An 18,340-nucleotide genomic window follows, 5' to 3' on the forward strand; every position below is an offset into this window, starting at 1 on the left:
AAAAAGGAACATTTACTACATTTTCAGTGTGTGTCTCGGGCGGGGCAACTGCCCCCAGGCCACCCAGCACTGTTTGCACAGCCTGCCTTGTGCTTATTTCCCTCTCTTACCTAAAAACATCCTTGGGACATAAATTTTCACATGGATGTGGGAGCAGGCCAGACAGGGATTTATAAACACATCAGCCACTTCAAGAGGATATGGAAGGATTTGAGATCATACTGCCATCCATTGCTCTCCCAGGCACTGCTCTGACCTGGTGCCCCAGGGAGACCAGTTGGCAAATGCAGTGGGACCAAGCTATTTCTCTTTCTTGCATAGCCAAAGGACCGCATGGCAGCTAGGCAGCCTGCACAGGGAATGGTTCACTTGCCACAGCAGCCAAGGAGAGGGCTGTGGTGAGCAGCACCTGGATGGAGAGGGTATAAAAGGCTTCCAGTCCCAGCAGAGCTACAGAAAGGGCAGCAAAAAATCACCTGTCAGATGCAAGCACAACCAAGCATGACTGTGAAAACTGAGTGGTTACAATCACTAGTTTCATACCTGAAAGTTATCGCCTGCAGGCGATACCAATGCTCGCTGCTGTAGCCCCCACACTGAGCACATCTCCTTACAGACCATGCACAGGACTTACCACGTAGAGCAAGAAGGGACACAAGCAGTGAGAAGAGCTCTGCTCTCACCACAGCCCAGGAAAAGTACCCAGGCTGTGCTCTGCTTCACACAGGAGAAACAACTCTGGACCCAGCCAACCAGCCCCTTTAGTAGATGAAGACTCAGTCAATTTTAGCAGGTAAGGCTGCAGGGCTGCAACCCAGGTGGGTTTGGAGGCTCTGCAGCATTGTCTCTGGGGATTTCCAGCTCCCTGGGCTCACCTGTTCGCAGTTTGCTGCCTGCTTCCATGGACAGCAGCAGGGTCTAACATCCCCCCTCACCATTGCCACCAGACCTGAGCTGCCTCAGCCCTTGCAGAGGAGGGTTGGCACGGGCAAAGACAAGTCCTGCCAAATTCCTCGTTCTGTGGTCTCTGCTCGCCCGGGCTGGCCGGGAAGAGCACATTGATAAGGCATGGTGGTGGCATGCCTCCTCCTTCCCAAAGGATACCAAGAGAGCCAGACGCCCCCAGCAGCTTTTCATCTGTGAAGCAATACATGGGGTTTACAGAGAGGCTCAAGGAGCTGACATAAGGATGAAAATTATTTAACCTTTTTACTGGGATAGCTGCTATCTGCATGCTGCCAGGGCCACTAAAGCATGGAGCTGCCTTTCCTTTTTGGGCTGAGAACCACAGAGACCTCCAGATGCTGTGGTGCCTCCAGGCACACAGGTCCCAGGCATCACCCACAGAAGAGGAGAACATCTCCACCCCACCTTGGGAGTCCCTGAGCAGCCAGGGGGCTTCACAAGCACTGCCCAGCCTGTCCCCACTCACCGGGCCACTGCCCATCCGTGATGTATTCCTTTTTCTGCAGAAGGGCAAGAACTGCACACTGATCCACAGCACAGGATCCAGGATGCACATCTCATTTCTTCATCAGCACAAACAAGGATCTGAGTTGGTGGGTGCTGGATAGAAACTCCATTAAGAAACTCTGCCCTGTTGGGATCTGAGAAAACTTCAAGGTGTATGCCTGACTTCTGAGTAAGCCTACAATTCCCCTTTGTGCTGCTTTCTGCACACACCAGGATGGCAGGAAACACTGTGGCACGTGTTCAGGGCTTTTGATTCTCTTTCAGGTGCATTTTCAGTAGAGGTGTTTATCACCATCACCATCCCATGAGTGAGCTCTAACAATAGAAGGATGCAGGAGCATCTAGGAACATCTGCCAGGAAGAAGGGGTTTACAACAAAATTACTTTCTTTTTAATTTCTATTTGTTTTCTCTTTACACTCTGTAGACTTGTTTGACACATTCCTGACAGAGGCATAAAGCCTGACATGAACAACTTATGTCAGTATAACGTGTCCAACCATCAAGACCATGTAAGCACCAGCCCACATCTTTTCTCATGCTCAAGCTCCAAAAAAATGCCTGCTCCAATATTTTTATATGCCCACACTCAAACACATGTGCTGCACAGTTGCTCCTATATGACCAGTAACTGGGACTCCAGTAAAATGTAAGTGGAGTAAGAAACTCTGGCCCTTCCACCTCCAGAAGAACTTGTTCATGGCTGGTCCTAAAGGAAGAGAACAAAACCAGGCACAGCACTTACTTTTCTTACTTTTTATATAAAATAGACATTTACATACATTTTCTTTTGCAAAGACTTTGAGCATAACTCCTTTATGTGAAATCTAGCCATAAATCCCACAGTGAAAAAAGCAAAGACTTTGCAAATTCCTGTATCACTGACATACATCCAGCTGCTGCTAAGTGTGAATTTATTTTTAAAAGATTTCTATTCCATGGGCTGCTTTCTTATTGTTGTTTTTCTTTTTTAAAAGATATGCACAACTAATTAAAAAAAATTAGATACAGAAATAAGAACCATATGAACAGCACGCAATGCAAACAACTCCTGCATGAGAGGAACACAGAGTGACATCCACTTCAGGCAGAGATTTCTACAGTAATACAGTTGTAGAAGCCATAACTTTTACAGAGGATACCACTGGGGGTATTTTCCAGAAGAAAAAATTTTCAGCAAGTCAATACAAGCATGGCAATGAACTTTTACACAAAGTTATCAAGGTTACCTGAAGCAATTTTGCCACATTAAAACACTAGTGAATGCCAAGCGCTTTTTTTTTTCTTTTCCTTTTTTGTTTTTCTTTGTTTTTCCTTTTTTTTTTTTTTTTTTTTTTTTTTTTTTTTTTTTTTTTTTTTTTTTTTTTTTTTTTTTTTTTTTTTTTTTTTTTTTTTTTTTTTTTTTTTTTTTTTTTTTTTTTTTTTGCTACTGGGTTTAAATATGCATGAAAGCAAAATGGTGTATTTTGAAGTTGCTGCAAGAGACTGAAGGTTGGGGGAAAAAACCCTCTAAGGGCTAATTTTGTCCAAAGATTGTGCATAATATGAAAGATAGAAATTGAGCACTTGGTCAACTTAGTCACAAAAAGATTGAGGAGATTTAAGCATATACCAGCTGCTTCACTGAACTGGAGGACGAGCGGGGCAAAAGACCATACAATGATATTCTGAATTGCCTAATTATTAAATTAGAATGACAATTGTCTTCTTTCACCAAATATTATACACCATATCTGGCCTGGATTCTGTAACTGTTGCGAAGCTTTCAAAGTTTTTAGATAATTTTAGGGGTATCCAGCCTCCCCTGCAAGTTAGGCTCTTTGATTTTTTTTCTTTTTTTTTTTTTTTTACTTCTTTCCACCCACATGCATGCACAGCCCCCTGTCCTCATCAAGATCTCTGGAATGAAGGCCATTTGCACTGCTGCATTCACTTACTGTTTGGCCAAAACAAATTGACTACACGTTTGTTGGAATATCTAGTCCAAGGATTCTACAAGAGAGAGAAAATACCACACCCCCCCAAACTGCATAATTTATCCTGGGGGACAGAAAAGGGATGGAAGCAAATAATGTTGGAATTTAAATGAGAAATAAAGTAAAACAAAATCCATCAGCTGCAAATATTATTCATGGAGAAAGGAAAAAGCAACACAATTATTATGTTTCTCATTTAGGATTAAAATGCACAGTGAGTACATGAGAGTCTTGTCTAACCAGCTTTCCATTAATTCTCTGCTTTAATATTGGGGAGCACTGAGGTTTAGCCAATGCAACTTGCATAGAGCATGAACTCTCCCCCACCAGGCAGAGCTTCATCCATTTATTAATTTGCAATCTCTGCTAACCACACTGAGCACTGGACTTGGCAGAAAACAATGTATTTATAACTCATTATTTTAGAAGCTGTTGCAATGCTAGAGGAAGAGGACATTTCCCATGATTAATTAAGATAACATACAGTTTATCACAAGGTAAGTCACTCCATTTATCTTTCACAATAGCATTCCATTTTGGTGGAGGTAACCCATTTCATATCATACTCCATTATTCTTCTTTGCCTGCAATAAAACTTTTACATGATTAATGCCCTGAACAAACACAGCGTTTCAGCACAGGCACCAACAAGATAGGGAATCAGCTCAGAACTTCACAAGGGTTTAACTGCTTTGGTAGCTCACGGTCTGTGCCATTCTCCAAAATTCTGCCACTTTGCAGGCTGTCTTCCTGCATAGATGGGGTATAAAGTGCTGCTTCAGGAAAGTGGGGTTCACTAGTGAGCCCTCCTCTCTCCATAATTAACCATAAACCCAGCTCCAAAACATGGAGAGTCGCCCTTTTGGCACATAAAACCTGGTTCACCTGGGATTAAAGTCCATGGATCTCTCTGATTCAGGCAAGTGGATGAACACATGCCACACTTCCCAACCAAACCACCTTCCTTACTAGGAGGATGGTCTCATTTTTCTCCATTATTCTGCAAGTAAGACAGTGTTGCACAAATGGTAATCCTTCTCCAGGATCTCGGAGAGGGGCACCCAAAGCTATACTCTACTTCTATACATGCACCAGTTTTAAGAGGTCAAGATGGCTTTGATTGGGTTCTAGGACAAGAACGAGACAGTAATTTCTACCAGGTCTCTCAGGAAAGACAAACTAATATTTAAGCTGAAGTTAAAAACATAAAACTAAGTCTTCCCTCTTGCAAAGTATTGCTATAAAAAATACAACTTCTTCTGTATTTGAAAAAATACGTTTCATTGGCCACGATTATAAAGCCACACACAGCAGTGAGGCTTGTAGAATATACAGTATTTATTTAATATATCTTTATGAGGCAAAGTTTATAGTTGATACACATTTTTAAAGGAGGCATATCTCCCCCCATCCCTATCCCCCATGCTTTGGCTGGCTGTTGGAGCACCCTGCAGATGCTCCACAGGGGGCTTTGCATGGTACCACTGTTGGGGGCTGCACCAAATGCTGCTCTGCCAGCCCCCAAACTCACTGCCATGCCGTGGAACTGCAGGCAGCCGGCCAGCCTGGGATCCTGGGGCTCTGGGGAAGCTGTCCCAAAGGCAGGCTCACCTTGGGGAGTGGCAGAGAGCTTTTATGGTCCAGGTATCTCTGAATATCCCAGTAATGAACCGACTACCGCCTCACAATGAATGACCCCATCTCCTCCTGGACATCCTGGTAGCCCAGGGCTGTGCAAAGCTACTTTGTGCATGGTATCCAGCAGAGGACCTGCACTGGGGACCTGTAGAAACATCAGTTCAGCAAGTCCACAGCCACAAAAGTCGCGTGAAAAGACAAGGGAATGTTGCTGACCCAGCAGCTCCAGGAGCTCAAACCTGCCCTTGGCCACGCAAAGCAAAGTAGGTTGCTTGGGCTGGGGCAGAAGAGAAAATTCACCAGCAAAAGACTTGCTTATTCTGGTCCCAGCTGATCTCCTGGGAAGCTGGTTTGGTGGGAGAGAGCCCAGAAACGTGTTACTTACTGCCTCTTCCCCCGTCATGGTCTCTCTCTCCCCCCTCTGCCCAGCTGTAGGCACTGGCTGGTCTCCTTGGCTCAAGCCCTGGCAGGGCAGACAACTGCATCAGTCTGGACTCCCTCTGAGCTCCAAACACAGCTGGGAGTCACATCAATAACTTGTCAGTAATTTGACCACCAGTAGCAGCTAGGCACCAAGCTTTTACAATGAAACCCATGAAGCCACCAGCACATCTGTCCCATCACACTGAGTGAATCTGGAGCTTGCTGAGGTGCCATGGCCAGCACCAGTTAAATCCAGGCACCTGCCACTCAGGCACCTGCACCTGGGCACCTGCCACTCAGGCTTTTCCTGACAGATGTGTTTTAAGGCATGGCATACCTAATCTGAACTGTCCTTTACTAATAATACCAAATCCTGGGCTGCTTTTCTGCAGGGACTGGCCACAGTCAAGCTCAAATAAAACAACTTTTAGAGCAGTTTCCTGCTGCAAGAGGAATAAACTGATGACCTACCCCGATGTCCAAACCCAAAGGCACCAAGCACAATCCTACTAATGCTCTCTGTGAACTGGTACAAACCCTGGTGGAAGCAGCAGAAGTGCTGTTATTGCAGGGACAGTGTGGTCCAATGTGCTCTGCAGCCATTTACCTTGGAATCATTAGATCGAATTACTCGAGCACGCCTTGGTGGTACTGAATTTTAATAACTTCAGACTATACAAGTCACAACGCCCAGCCATGTGGCCAGCTGTGAAGGATATTGCCCAATTCATATAAAACAGAGAAAATATATTAATTATTTGATTATTATAAGTTAAATAAATAAAGCTCAACAATATAAGCCCCAGTTTGGAAGAGAATTTGTTTTCCCACTTCAGTATTTAAAAATATAGATTTATGATTGATTTGCAATAGGTCATTTTCTGTATCTCTCGAGGGAGGGGGTGAGAACACTCTGACAAAGTGTTTTGTCAGTGTTATCACAATGATAAATGGGTTTTGTCCCTGCACACCCATAGAAGAGCCTCCTTAGTACCTTTCCAGGCTAGGAAATCTTCCCTAATCTCTCTGTGGCTTTACTTTACCTCCTATATTGATCTGATATGTTTGTTTGTCCTACTGGGGACTGAGCAGGAGGACAAATAATCCTAGAGCTTCCCATTGCCTTTGGATGCTTCAGGTTTTTTTCAGAGTAATAACTATTTGGCCTGGAGGGAGAGGGCAAAGGGTAAAGCCATATGATATTTGACGAAACTGATATCATGAACCTGAATTACTACAAAATTACTATCTAATGAGTAAAACATTCAGGTTAGGTTTTCCCTCAAAGGATCATTTGCCCTACTTTGTGAAATGATCCTTCCAGGGTGGTATTTAGATAATTTCCCTTCCTTTAGGATATTTTTCAAGTCATATTTAGAGCTATAAAAGTGACCACCATTTCCTCAGCATTAACCCCTTGGAACCTTTTTATGTGACCATTATTACCATCTTTCCTGTCTGCAGCAGGACCTGGCAGCACTTGCAATGAAGCCCATCTGATCTGGACACCCTACATGGACGAGGTGAGCCTGTGTTGAGTAACAGGAGGTGCTACTTCACCCCAGCTGCAATGGATGAGTGCTTTGTCTCCATGGTTTCCCCAGTGATAACCAAGATATTGAAGGTACATGTCCCACCCACACTCCTGGTGTGATTAAAATGGGTTCAGCCTAAACACAAATCTTGATTAAAGGAAGGTTTTCATTAATTCTCCACCATGTCCCACAGGAGTGGAATGTCTCCTGTAACTTTGGTCAAACGTAAGCATGCACTCAAAATCTGCCTTCCATAATTCTGAGTCCCATCAAAGTTCCTGCGGTATCACTCCGAGCAATAGGCTTCCACCATGCTCTTCTCCAAGGGGCACGAGTGTCTTTCCACTGGTGATGGAATGCTATGTTTGGTCTTTCTCCTGGACTTCTTGAAACCGTTTCTCCAAGCGATCCAGCTTGGCCAGATTCTCCTTCAGCAACTTGCTGTTTGGAACCAGCTGTAAGGCTTTCTCATAGTAATCACGGGCAGTGACGTAGCTCCCCTACAAAGAAAATGAGTGACAGATTTCATTCGTATCCCCTGATACAGAAAGTTCATTTCTAGGGAAAGGTGAAGACCACAATACAGGGAAAAGAGAGTTTAGAAAACCTGACACTGTTAGGTTTACAAGAATACTTCTTCATTATGAAATAGATCATCAAGTACTGTTTATTAGCTTAAATTTGATGAAACACACACGGCAAAAAGTAGATTTATGTTTTTCTGTTATATTGTACCAGAAGAGTTAATTTTACTCAGCAACAAGACATCTTAAGGACATCACACAGTGTGACTCCTTAAGACCCAAATCATAATGATATTTAAAAAAATAAGCAACCACAGGGCAGGCTGTCTATTTCCATAATTTCATGCCAGTATTCTGCATTAGACAACTTAATTAAATTAATTAGGGAGAGAGAAACCTTAAAAGTCGACTCATGGTGACATTTTTCTAAGGTAGGTCAACAACTAAAACAGGAAAGTTTTAGAGACAGGCAGGTTGTTCCTTGCAGTCTGCCCTTCTAAAATGTGAGATTTACATTACATGATGCATATTAGCAAGCAGCCTGGTTGGGAAATCCTAGTTGGGGTGGAGAGACTTTCGTCCTTTTTGGATAAAATACGTCAGGGACACTTGCTGTTCACAAACGTGCAACTCTTGGCAGTCTGAAACCAATTTAGCTTTCTGTCCTGAGTAGTAGTCTGTGCACTTGACAGCTTAAGGAAAAGCAAAATTGTCATACCTTGATGTGCTCGATGCCCCCCATATTCATCCAGGCCTGTGCTTGGTCTGGGTTGAGCTCCACAGCCCGTTTATAGCTCTACATAAACATGAAACATTTTTAGGTTAAGAGTCTGACTCTTCAAACAAAACCAGTGCTGGAGGGAAAAGAGAAACAAAGTTTCCTCTCCTGAAGCCATTTCAAATGTAATTTCAAATTCTTCACATATAAAATGCACAAACTGAATTTCAGTTTCTTTACAGCAGAGGGAATATAATTTACTGCTTCACGGCTGAGTTCATCTCACGGGTTTTTCCTGCCAACAGCACTGTGTGAGGAGCTGTACCTGCTGCTCTCTCCCTGCCCCCTGCCCCACTGGGGTCTCCTGCACATCAGGGTCATTTCCTTGGGCAATAACAACCACAGTGCCTGCCAAACACAAGCCATGTGGTTGCTCTTTATCTATGAGGCTTTAATTTGGAGCTGGTACAGCCACTTGTGTGGAGGTTTCACAAGGACCTGAGGGCAGTGCCATTGCTTCTGCCACTATGGGAGAAGAAGCAACAAGGACCTTCTGGACACTGTCAAACAGCCCTGTTTTTACAGTGTCTCAAGAGGAAGGGATTCAAACGAGGACTAAACATCTCTAGGATATTGAGACTATTTCAGAACTGTCCTAATAATATTCTCTGAATAACAGAAAAATAGAATGGTTTAGCTTGGAAGGAATGTTAAAGATCATCTAGTTCCAGTTCCCCTGCCATGGGCAGGGACACCTTCCACTAGACCAGGTGGAAGGTACTATTGTTTAATGCTAACATAATTTCTGAGCTACTAAGCTTACTGTTCCACAGTTAAAGCCCATCTCTCATCTTAATAAGATGAGATTTAACAACATGGTGGATACTCACAGGTCCCCAAGCTTCCAGTTAAGTCACATAGAGCTGGCCATAGACAGCAAGAGGGGCTGAGGCTGGATGGATCAAGGGTCTGATCAATGAGAAAAGGCTCCTCCATAACCCCACCACTACTCTGTACTTACACCTCCCAGAGTAGGGAGCTGTATTTCTATACAGAAATGAGGAAAAAAGTTGCAATTAAGTGTGGTAAAGTTAGCTGCCCCACAGCTTTCCCTGTACCAGTGATGAACTTTGAGCTCCTACAGCCAATAGCCAGGGTGTATGCACCAGCGAGTATTAAATGCAATGAGCTAACTCTAACAAAACTATCCATAGGTCTTAGAGCAGTCATACCTCAAAAGCCTTGTCAAGGAGGTTCTGTTCTCTTAGCTGGTTTCCTTTCGTGAAAAAAAGCTCTGATATGACTTTTGGATCCTTTGGTTTCAGCTGAAGCGCTTTTTCTATAGCTTCAAGTGCCTGTGAAAAAGCAAGAAGACACTGCATTACCATATTCAGTGCCTTTCCACTTCTCATTCTCTCCTCACCACTGAGGAATCCCAGCATAAGAGTCTTCTTCCTCCTTCCCTTGTTTGCCCCACATTGTTAACACATGGAAATGAGTGTTTTATATGCCTGAGGCTGATGGGCAGTGGGGCTCACAGCAGCAGGAGCTGTAAGCAATAAGAAAACTACACTGCTTAGCCTCAGTGCCAGCACATAGACACACAGAAGGTTTTAGTGAAAAAATAATCTACTGGATGTGCAATAAGATGTCTCTGGAGAGACAGAGTGTAAAATTCAACCTCTGTGTGCAAGTCCTTGGGCCGAGGGTACCCCATAGCCATGGTACCTTGGCATAGTGCTCCTGCTTGCTGTAGATGGCTGACAGAAGGCGGTAGCACTCCAGACACTCCACGTCCTCACTGAGTATATGGTTCGTCATCTTTTCGGCTTCCTTGGTCTGCCCCATCATTGCTAAAACCTGAGCCTACGGAGTCAACATTAGAAAGGATTACGACCTTAAAAAGCTCAACTCAGCTAATACATGATGCTGCACCCAGTGGCTGGTGCTCCCCTTTTGTGGCCCCGCCCTGGCCCCACACTCACCAGTGCCAGTCGGATCTCTCTGTTCGAGGGCTGCAGCGATGCCGCCTCTCTATAAACCTGCAGTGCTTCCTCATAACGCCCCGTGTTGTAATACAGAGCTCCCAGCGGGGACAGGATTTCAGCCTTCCGGGATACCTTCAGGGCCCTGGAATTTGGGAAAAAGAGATGCTTCCAGGTGCTGTGGGGATCAAAGCAGATGAGTGAGGGATGTGCTTGTCCTTGTGCTGGGATGGAGCAGCGAAGCTCTGCACCCTGCTCATCCCAACCTGGGGAGGACAAATTTAAGGTCCCAGGAAGGGACACAGCAGCAATCCCTCTGGTCACCTGAGAAGGGGAAAGGGCCACTTCCAAAGTACACATGAGCATGCAGCATGGGTGGGGATGGCGGATGGTAGTGGAACCAGGAGACTGGGAGCATAAATCTATACGACAAAAAGGAGGCAAAAAAACCCCACTGAGCCCACTTTGCTGCATACTGGAAGTCAGAGCCTGCCTGCTGGCACATTGCTGGGAAGAGGCCGTGCTGCCTCTCCAAGCACTCCCCAAAAATAGCCAAATCTAGTTTCAAACAGATAGAGAATGAAGAGAGGAAACCTCAAACATACACTGATAGATTCCTGTATCAGAAACTCTTTAGCAGAGACAGCCATACGGGGGGGAGGAGGGGGAGGATGTCTCCCATCCCAAATCCTTACCGCTTGTACCACAGTTCAGCCTCTTTGTTCTGCCCCAGGGAGCGGTGGAGCCTGCCCAGGTTCACCATGGCCACGTGGTGAGCGGGGCTCAGGCGGATGGCCTGCCTGTAGTGGGACATGGCTCGCTCGGGAGACCCTGGAGAGGGGAACAGCTATTAAACTGGTGCATCAGAAAAATCCTGTCACTAATTCAGCTCACAGTAATGCTCTGGGTTTTCATTCACCTATTGCTCTGTGCATGGGAAACATTTTGAAAAAAAATCCTGCCTCAGCCTTTTGGAAACAAAGTGTAAGAAAAACTGCTGTCCAAACTAAGATTTAGACTGCAATATTCAGAGCTGATCCTGAGAAACAGATTTTCTAGGGATGCGGTTTTGCAAGTTGAGGGTACGGTCACCAGAAGATGACTCCTGACTGAAAGCACCCTCTGACCATGCTGCAGGGGAGACGTACCCACTGTGCTAAGAACAGAGCCCAGCCCAGAGAAGGGGCTGGGGCACATGTCCCATCCCCTGGTAGAGAATTCTTCCACCAGGCCCATGGGAGAGAGGCAGTAGAGAAGCATTTCCCACACCATGACCAGAGCAGCAAATAGTTTCAGCTCTTTCCAAATGGAGACTATTCCCTCCACCTGTGCTGTGCTGCTCTGAGCTCCAGCTCAGCCTCTGTGCATTGCTCAACAAGACTGTGCGTAGCTACCTACCGGTGACCAGCTAATTCCCACCTCGAGGCAATAAATCCCAGACCAGAGGTGGCCAGGTGCCTATTTTGGAGCACACAGGCACCATCTCTGTGCTGCAGAGGAGCCATTGGGTGGCACTGCTTCGCTGTGTGAAAACGTCTACTGGTGCAAGGTCCTGCAGCCCATGACATCACTGAGCACCACAGCAAAATACAACACAAAAAGAAAGGTGAGAGACCACTAGCCCAAAGCCTAAAGTTCTGGCTTTAGTATCATATTTGTATTTAGCTAAATAATGGTAAAAGTATAAAGTTTCAGCATTTCAGCAATGCATTAAACCCCAGGGCTCATTTAATTGGTTTGCAAACTCCAGACCAGGTAATCTCCTGATGGAAACCAATACTTACGGAGCTTTGTCCACAAACAAAGCTTTTGAGTGTTGGCCTTTTTTTTTTATTTTTTTTTATACCAAATCACTTCCCAATGGATTTAATTCAATTTCTAGCTGGAAAGCAGACCTCAAAAACAGCCTGCGCACGTCGGGGCACTGTACATATGCTGCTGTGAGGATTTTATTTTCATAGCTTTCCAGATCTAGTTTGTTTTTTCTGAGATCATCTATGCAACTTGAAAGTTGCACAGACATTTCTCAGCATCTTCTTTACAGGAGAGAGGAGGAACATCTGTGGGGCGATTTAGAACTGCTTAAGATTCACCCAAGGCTGACAACGTACTGTTCAAGGTATGACTTTTTGAAAACATCCAGCAGCAGCCTCAATCTTTCCCCACCACTGAGCAGGCAGATGCTTCTGAAAATTATATCTACAAAACACCCTGGAAGCAGCTGGACACACACCTCGGTCTGCTCTACACAGAGGGGTAATGCACATTGTTAAGGGAGACACATCAAGTGTCTGTGACCACTGCAGAGCTGTCTAGAGCTGTGGCTCCCCAGAGCTGACACTTGCTGGAGGCTTGTTGCACAAAACCCTGCAAGTTAATTGGTGTGGTGCTTCACAGCATCTCCCTGTGCTGCTGGGAAAGAGCGCAGCCTGTGACAGGCTCACTACCAGCCACTTCCTTCATTCCTTGTCACGTCTCTAGGAGGGTTATTGACACATCATGCCTGAAGTACCAAAAGTCAGTGGGATTTTTTTTTCCCTGTTGTTTGTTTGTGTGTAGGGAAGCGTAGGAGTAAACCAGGAAATGTTAGTTTTGACTTTGGCAGAGTACACAAGTGCAAAAAACTGAAAGTGCTCTGCACTGCATTTGAATCACAATTTTTGGCAGAAATGGGACAATTTATCGGGGTTGGCAAGCAAAGATGAGTACAATATCAGAGTGAAATTACTCAGGAATTTTTATTATTTGCAAGCTTGAATTTTGCCAAGGCGCAAATTCAGAACCTCAACCTCTATTGCTAATGTCATGATGCCTTTTTTGCTTATGAATACTCATTTTGGTTCTGTATTTGTTTCACAGTGGTACTACAGAAGAGCGATGGCTAAGCATCAGCTCAGAGGCAGAACAGCTGGCTAAAGACTGACAGACACCATCACTCTTTCTTCCTAAGCACCACTGGAACTGGACACAGTGTGAAAGGGATAGAACGGGTAGCAACCACACACTTTAAGCCTATTCTATTTCTTCACTGAGTCCTGGTTCTGCTCTGGAGAGACCAAAGTGAGACAGTAGTCTGTTTCCACTAGTCATTTGCCAAACTCGCCCTTGCTTATAAATCTGTCAATAAAAGGTGGCAAGTACAGTGATATTTTTGTTGGTGTTATGTGAATGCCATAAAGTGCAAAGGAAGTTGGATGGGAACCAGGAGCCCAGAAAATGAAGGATGCCGTTACAGAGCTCTTGAAAAATCAATTCACCCCACAGTATATAAGCTTTTTGTTTTCACAGATGATTGTTGTTTAAAAGCCATGTTCGTTTTTATAGGCACTCAGCCCTTACAGTCAAAGAGCTGCTTTGTCACCAAGTAGGGCTGCACGTGCTCCAAAGGCTGTAATGATCCATTTGTGTGCCTGTGATTTGGTTTGATGTGGCTGTGCCTTCCTGGAGAAATGGCAGTTTTGTCAGGGTGCTGCCCAGTTCTCACTGAAGAGGACAAGTGTCTATGCGAAGATGGTGAGAAACACTGAAGGAAACAGCCAGGCTGGATGCCACTGCCACACAGTGCCTGCTCTGATTACAAATTTCATTACGCTGTGCCATCTCAGCAGCACAGGGATACTTATTTCCAAGCTACCGTGGAGGAACATCTATTACTTTGGAAGCTTTTGACACCCTTTTAGATGTGTACTGCTTAATAAAATAAATCAAAGCAAAGAAGGCAGAGGGCTTGCTCCTTTTCACTTACCTGTATCAACCAAGAAAACCCCGTAGTTGTTATGCAGATCAGAGCTCTCCGGACAATTCTCTATGCCAGCCTTATAGACCTCCTCTGCTTCCTTTAGCCGTTCCTTAAAAGAGAAGGATATTTCTTAGCCAGGGCAGAAAGGTTGTCAGCACCATTTGCTGCACACCTGCAGTCTGTGACAAGTCCCTCGCTGCACAGGGAGCTCGGGCCACCTTCTAGGAGGCCAAAATTTTACCCCATGGCATGGGTGTGATATAGGTGCTGTCTGGTACCCCAGAGCAATGCTGACAGCTTTCCTCCCTACCTTCACAATTGTAGGTACCTGTGAAAAGGCGGCTCCTGTGCAACATCAGTGAGCCCCCCCGCTGGGCGCATACCCAGCCAGGGAAAACATAGAGCCAGGGGTTGTGTTTGTTCTGTTGAGGAATATCTGTCATCTGGGAGGTGATGTATTTTGATTTATTTGTTTAACGAGCATCTCACTGGGCTAACTTTTCCCCTCAGGAGCTCTGCTGTTCATTCCCTAAGCAGTGGGGAAGATACAAGGAATGAAAGTGGGGGATAGCTGGGGGGCAGGGAGCAAGTACAAGGGAATAAAGGAAGATGGAGAAGGGTGGAGGGCAATGAAAGAGTGTGGAAAATCTGACAGATTCAGACTAAAATGAAGCCTTGTCAGTGTGTGAGGTGTAGTTCACTGGGATTCATGGGACAGGCCACCTTGATGATTCCCAGATGCACTGAGCCCATACATTTTGCACAGATTTCAAGGAGGTTTGTTGGTGCTGAGCATTTCTAGAAAATACACATCTTTCTTTGGGAACACCCCATCTCCAGAAAGCATCCCACTGGCTGGCCTCTACTTAGCCTGAGCTACAGGTAGCCCAGTCCTGAAACAAAAATAGGGTGTCTTGTTTGGATCAGATAGCAACTTAGTAAGGTTTCCATTTCCCCCTACTCAGTGCGTGCCCACTGCCTGCATGCTCTCTAAAACAGATTACTGCAGTCTTCCTTTCCCCCTAACCTCAGAGCTTTGCTGTCAGGTGTATTTATGGAAGGAGGCTGTGAACAGCAGAGACAAGCACAGTGCAGAGGGGTGGCAGGCAAGCCTCCAGGCCTCTGCTGAGGAGGGCCTGGAGCTCCCAGTGCAGAATTCCTGCTCAGGAGCTGAATTCACACCAAAATATGAGGTTGCTTGGTCTATTCCCAGCTATAGAGTCTCTTCAAGTCCTGCAAATAGCGGAGCCTCCTGGGCTTTCTCTGAATTTAAAGGGTATACCTGACAGGAGCTTTCGGCTCTGTAGCTGCTTAATGTGAGGACTCTTTTCTCACCTCCTATTTCAGAACTAGAGAGCTGGAATTAATTGGAAGAATATAGGAAGAGTATGACTTGATCACAGAATCACACAGCTTGCCACAGTTAAGTCCTTTCACATTTACATGATAAAGGTCAGCCAGCAAAAAAAATAGTGCACAATAAAGCACAGAATAATGTTTTCAAAAGGTGCTTAAGTTTGGATATTTTGGATATACTGATATGACTTTGACAACACTATCCTGCGGAGTCAGGAAAAGTGTAATGACTGTCAGAATTGACTAAAACGAAGAGCAATTTTTTGAGCATATTTTCCAGAATTTATGTATTAGTTTCTTTTCCTCTGATTTTAATCTTCCGCCAAGGAATGAGGCTTTGGGTGCATGTATGTCAGTCTGTTCATTTTATTTACTGATCACAAACCCGCAAGGAAGGGCTGTGTTAAACCGGATTAGCAGTGTTCCATGTCAGAACATTCACATTCACATTCACCAATACTGAGCACTTTTAGCACGGTTGCATTGCTATTTTGGCACCTAACATCCTGACTCTGCACGCCTCGGGCTCAGCGCCCAGTCTGGGATGATTTCTCTCACAAACCGTTTGCATTAAGCACAGTCAGAAAGTGGGAAGGGTGGAACCAGCTTCTTGTGCCAGAGCTTTCCCCCCTCACAACCTCTTGTCTTCTTAGGAGAAATGCTCTAAGTTCATCAAGGCTTGATTCTCATTAACACTTAATAATTCCACTCCCAGACCTTCATGAAACATTCATCAACCTCACAAAACTCAGAAGACTGTCTTATAAAATGTATGAGATTTTTATGATATTAAGAAAATTATGCATTTGAGAATCTTTCAGTTGAGCTCCAGGGTTTTAAGTCTGGTTTTCATACAGCTCAGTTTTGCAGTCTGGTTATGACTGAGTAGGCTCTCCTCTGGGTTAAAAAGTTTCTTTTTCTATGCAACACACAGAAAATCAGTTGAAACCAGGACCTAAAAAGAGCCACCAAGTAGCACGAAATGGTGGATGGAACTGCAAGTGCGGGTACTAAGGTGCTGTTCAAGTGTATCAGAGAAAATCCTGAAGAACTAGTGCCACAGGAGTGTTGTGAAAACAACCAGCAAAAATGTTTGATTTCTGTTATCAGCACCACTGCAGTGATGTTGCAACTGATTTACGATTCCCAGCAGAAAGAGCAGTCAGAAGGGAAGCATTTATAAAAGGCACAAAGAAGTCAAACTCTTTTATACAATGCAGCAGTTGTTTTTCCATGTCAGCTCTGCCTTCAGAATCAGCTACCAAGGAGAGCAGAGGGCAATTACATCAAGTTACAGGTTAATTCTCTGGCACACAAGACATTCCTCTTTGCAGCATTCTTTACAGGTGTAGAAGGAAACGAACCATAAAGCCCTATTTCAGATTCATCTCCTTTATGATGGGGAATGTGCTGTGTGGGACAACTAAGGCAATCCCAGCACTGTTTCACAGATATCCCTGCAGCTGTCAGACAGGCTCTGGGCCACAAGTAGACAAAAAACATCAGGTTTGTAACTTTTATCTATTTTCAACACTATTGATTGAGCAAATAGGAAGACCCAAAACTGAAAAATGGGCTCCTGTCATTATCTTTTGGGCTGAGGATGCCAAAACCTCTGCCTGGAGGGTAAGATTCTGCAGCTCACAGCCACAGGCAGCAGCATGCATTTGTAGGGCAGAACCTACTGTGGTCACTAGGACGGCTGTGAAAGGCAGGAGGTGCACACTCAGGTAGTATTTTGCTGTGGCTGAACATGAGAAGATGTTAAAAGTCTGCAGAAAATTGTTGTTTTCTGAGGAAACTGTACTATCTTTTTTTCCCTACCACTTACTCAAGTCACAAGAGGATGAACAATCTATATGTAAGAGAGATGAATAATTGCTGGACTTACTAATGGCACTTGCTTTGGGCAGAAGGTCTCAGGACTCTATAACAGTTTTATTGCTCTGCTGACCGTACAATCGATGGTTCTAATTAATAATTTCAATTAATATTAAAACCAGGTATTACTGCAGAGGACTCATTTCCTATACTTGCAGGAGACTCTTCACTGATGGGCTTATTCAAAACACGGTCCCCATTCAACAAGGCTCATCTTTCAATTCATGCACTATATTTCTAGATACATGCAGATAATACTGATAATATTTGGAAATCACTTAAGAGGGGAAAAAAAAAAATCTTTCAGTAACCCACATTTATCATAGGTGAGTTTTGCAGAGAGCCTACATCATTAAAGAAGGCTAAACCACAACAAGACCTCCACTGAAATTTATACACTTCCCTTACAGAGAGAAGATTTCACTAACCAGATTAATGGAAAACAGCAAAAGATGATACTGTTTTGCTTTGTCTGTATTTACATTTGGCAACCTTCTAAGAAAGCTTTAGCACCCCATGCTATGGAACAGTTAGATCTGAAAATTGAAGGAGAAAAAAAATCAGTTTCCAAAAGGTTTGCAGAGGTGTGCTTGAGCTGTGCAGTTAGGGGGACCTTGTCACCTGCCCTTGTTGCCCACTGGTTTTGGCCACAGCCCATGGGCACAATGCCCAAAGCACAGCATCCCTCATCTGCTGCAGGTGTGGAGAAAAGCAGGGCTTGGTGGTCTCAACATGGGCACCCATGCTTCATGGCTTCTTCTGAACTCAAGGATTTTGTGCCTCAACTTCTCTTTTCCTCTGTGAGGACAACATTTCACCTCACAGGGACGTTGAAGAAATAAATTACCTAACCACAGAGAGTAGGGAGAGCCCAAGTAATGAGTGTGGGGAACAAACCTGAAAGGAAATGAGTAATCCTGCCTCCAGAGCTCAGCCTGGGCCATGCACAGTAAATAAGGCCTGGAGGCACATAAACAATGAGGTTAAATAAAATATTGAACAGCCGCTCATTAAGAGCAACATAAAGCCAGCGAGCCTTCCCACTCCCTACATGTGATCATCTACCACGGTAATTAAGGGCTGTATCCTGATG

General features: G+C 44.6%; 1 protein-coding gene across 1 annotated transcript in view; it reads right to left on the reverse strand.

Moving 5' to 3' along the window:
• Window positions 1-3,298: 3,298 nt before the first annotated feature.
• Window positions 3,299-18,340, reverse strand: part of TMTC1 (transmembrane and tetratricopeptide repeat containing 1) — a 150,426-nt gene continuing 135,384 nt past the window's right edge. Inside the window, exons 14-20 of the mRNA XM_027894618.1 lie at window positions 14,017-14,119; window positions 10,967-11,102; window positions 10,272-10,416; window positions 10,015-10,152; window positions 9,519-9,641; window positions 8,287-8,364; window positions 3,299-7,544 (exon numbers count right to left, since the gene is read on the reverse strand). Coding sequence (XP_027750419.1) covers window positions 7,404-7,544; window positions 8,287-8,364; window positions 9,519-9,641; window positions 10,015-10,152; window positions 10,272-10,416; window positions 10,967-11,102; window positions 14,017-14,119 — 864 coding nt within the window. The 3' untranslated portion in view covers window positions 3,299-7,403. The remainder of the gene's footprint in view (window positions 7,545-8,286; window positions 8,365-9,518; window positions 9,642-10,014; window positions 10,153-10,271; window positions 10,417-10,966; window positions 11,103-14,016; window positions 14,120-18,340) is intronic.

This window comes from Empidonax traillii, unplaced genomic scaffold (assembly GCF_003031625.1).
Source record: "Empidonax traillii isolate 1590-97213 ecotype Southwest subspecies unplaced genomic scaffold, ASM303162v1 scaffold434:size946695, whole genome shotgun sequence".
NCBI classification, from domain to species: Eukaryota; Metazoa; Chordata; class Aves; order Passeriformes; family Tyrannidae; genus Empidonax; species Empidonax traillii.